At 36.0% G+C, this 1,282-nt stretch overlaps 1 protein-coding gene across 1 annotated transcript; it reads left to right on the forward strand.

Annotated features, from left to right (window-relative positions):
- Positions 1 to 268: 268 nt before the first annotated feature.
- Positions 269 to 1,282, forward strand: LOC116695980 (vitellogenin; the record flags this gene model as incomplete). The annotated part of the gene is given in 3 exon segments (XM_032526575.1): positions 269 to 482; positions 1,064 to 1,084; positions 1,203 to 1,282. Coding segments are annotated over 3 exon segments (210 nt in total), but the record flags the coding sequence as incomplete, so codon positions are not given.

Consider the following 1,282-nt stretch of genomic DNA (forward strand, 5'->3'; position numbering starts at 1 on the left):
ACACGCACACACGCACACACACACACACACACACACACACAGCGCCGAGTGGGGCTCTCTGTGGCCGGCTTGGAGCCCTGCAACTGAAGGAGATGCGACGGCGAGGACAAGTTGAAAGGGTTAACTTGGGTTATGTTGGTAGGTGTCATTTTCATAGACATATCATTTTGGTATGAATCTCGCTCGTCCAAAAGTGCAGTTAATTAGCTCCATCAAAAGAAAAAATCTAGACCTCATTAAATTCAAAACCCTGGATACGACCCTGTCTGTGACATTTTCCTTTGTGTTTTACTTCGTATGTCTTATCTACAGGGTCAGGGCATGGTAACATCAATGACAATGAAAGCTGATAATTAGTTAATGATACATTTTAATGGGCACACAGCCAGCAAAAAGTGGCTATAAGGAAGCCCCTGGTTGCAGTCGTCCACTATCACCAGTCATGAGGGTGCTTGTGCTAGCCTTCACCGTGGCCCTTGTGGGTAAGTAATTCTTTTTTCATTTTAAACCAAATCAACTTAGGTTTAACTTTAAATTAAAGTTCTGAAAATGTAGCTTTTCTTATATAATGAGACAAGAAACATGTAAATGAGTATGTGGCAGCAATTATCCACTGGTATGGTGTTTATTAGGACAAAAATGAGAAACTGCACTGGCTGACAGTGTAATTTTGTTGATAAAAATTAGACACTGAGTTTAGTTTTATCCACTTGCTTGTTGGTTAATACAAAAAAATAGAGGAATAGCAATATATTTAGATTAGATTGATAGTTTCTGTTTGATATATTCTATATGCAACTTCAAAAAGTTTCTGATCTACAATCACTCAAAAGAATTGTTTTTATATACTCTTTCATTATCAATTCCATTTAAAATCAGTTTTATTTCACAATTAGCACTGACACCAGAGAACACCACATACTTTGATTTATGTTCATTTAGTGATAATCTATTAATATGAAACCACCTTTTAAAGATTATCAATTCCCTTTCTACTGTTATAAGTGATTATTTAATTTTGTCCCCTGAGAACATAAAATAACATTTATTTCCAATTTTGTAGCGGGTAACCAGGTCAACTTTGGTAAGTTGTTATTCTATTACGTTAAAAATGTAATTCTGTTGTGTAAATATAGAAAGATTCAACATTTAATTGAAATGCAAATTATTTCCTTAGTTTGTTGTCTTATCTATTATTGCAGCTCCAGAGTTTGCCACTGGAAAGACCTACGTCTACAAATATGAGGCCTTTATCATGGGCGGCCTTCCTGAGGAGGGTCTG

This window comes from Etheostoma spectabile, chromosome 9 (genome assembly GCF_008692095.1).
Source record: "Etheostoma spectabile isolate EspeVRDwgs_2016 chromosome 9, UIUC_Espe_1.0, whole genome shotgun sequence".
Taxonomy (NCBI): Eukaryota; Metazoa; Chordata; class Actinopteri; order Perciformes; family Percidae; genus Etheostoma; species Etheostoma spectabile.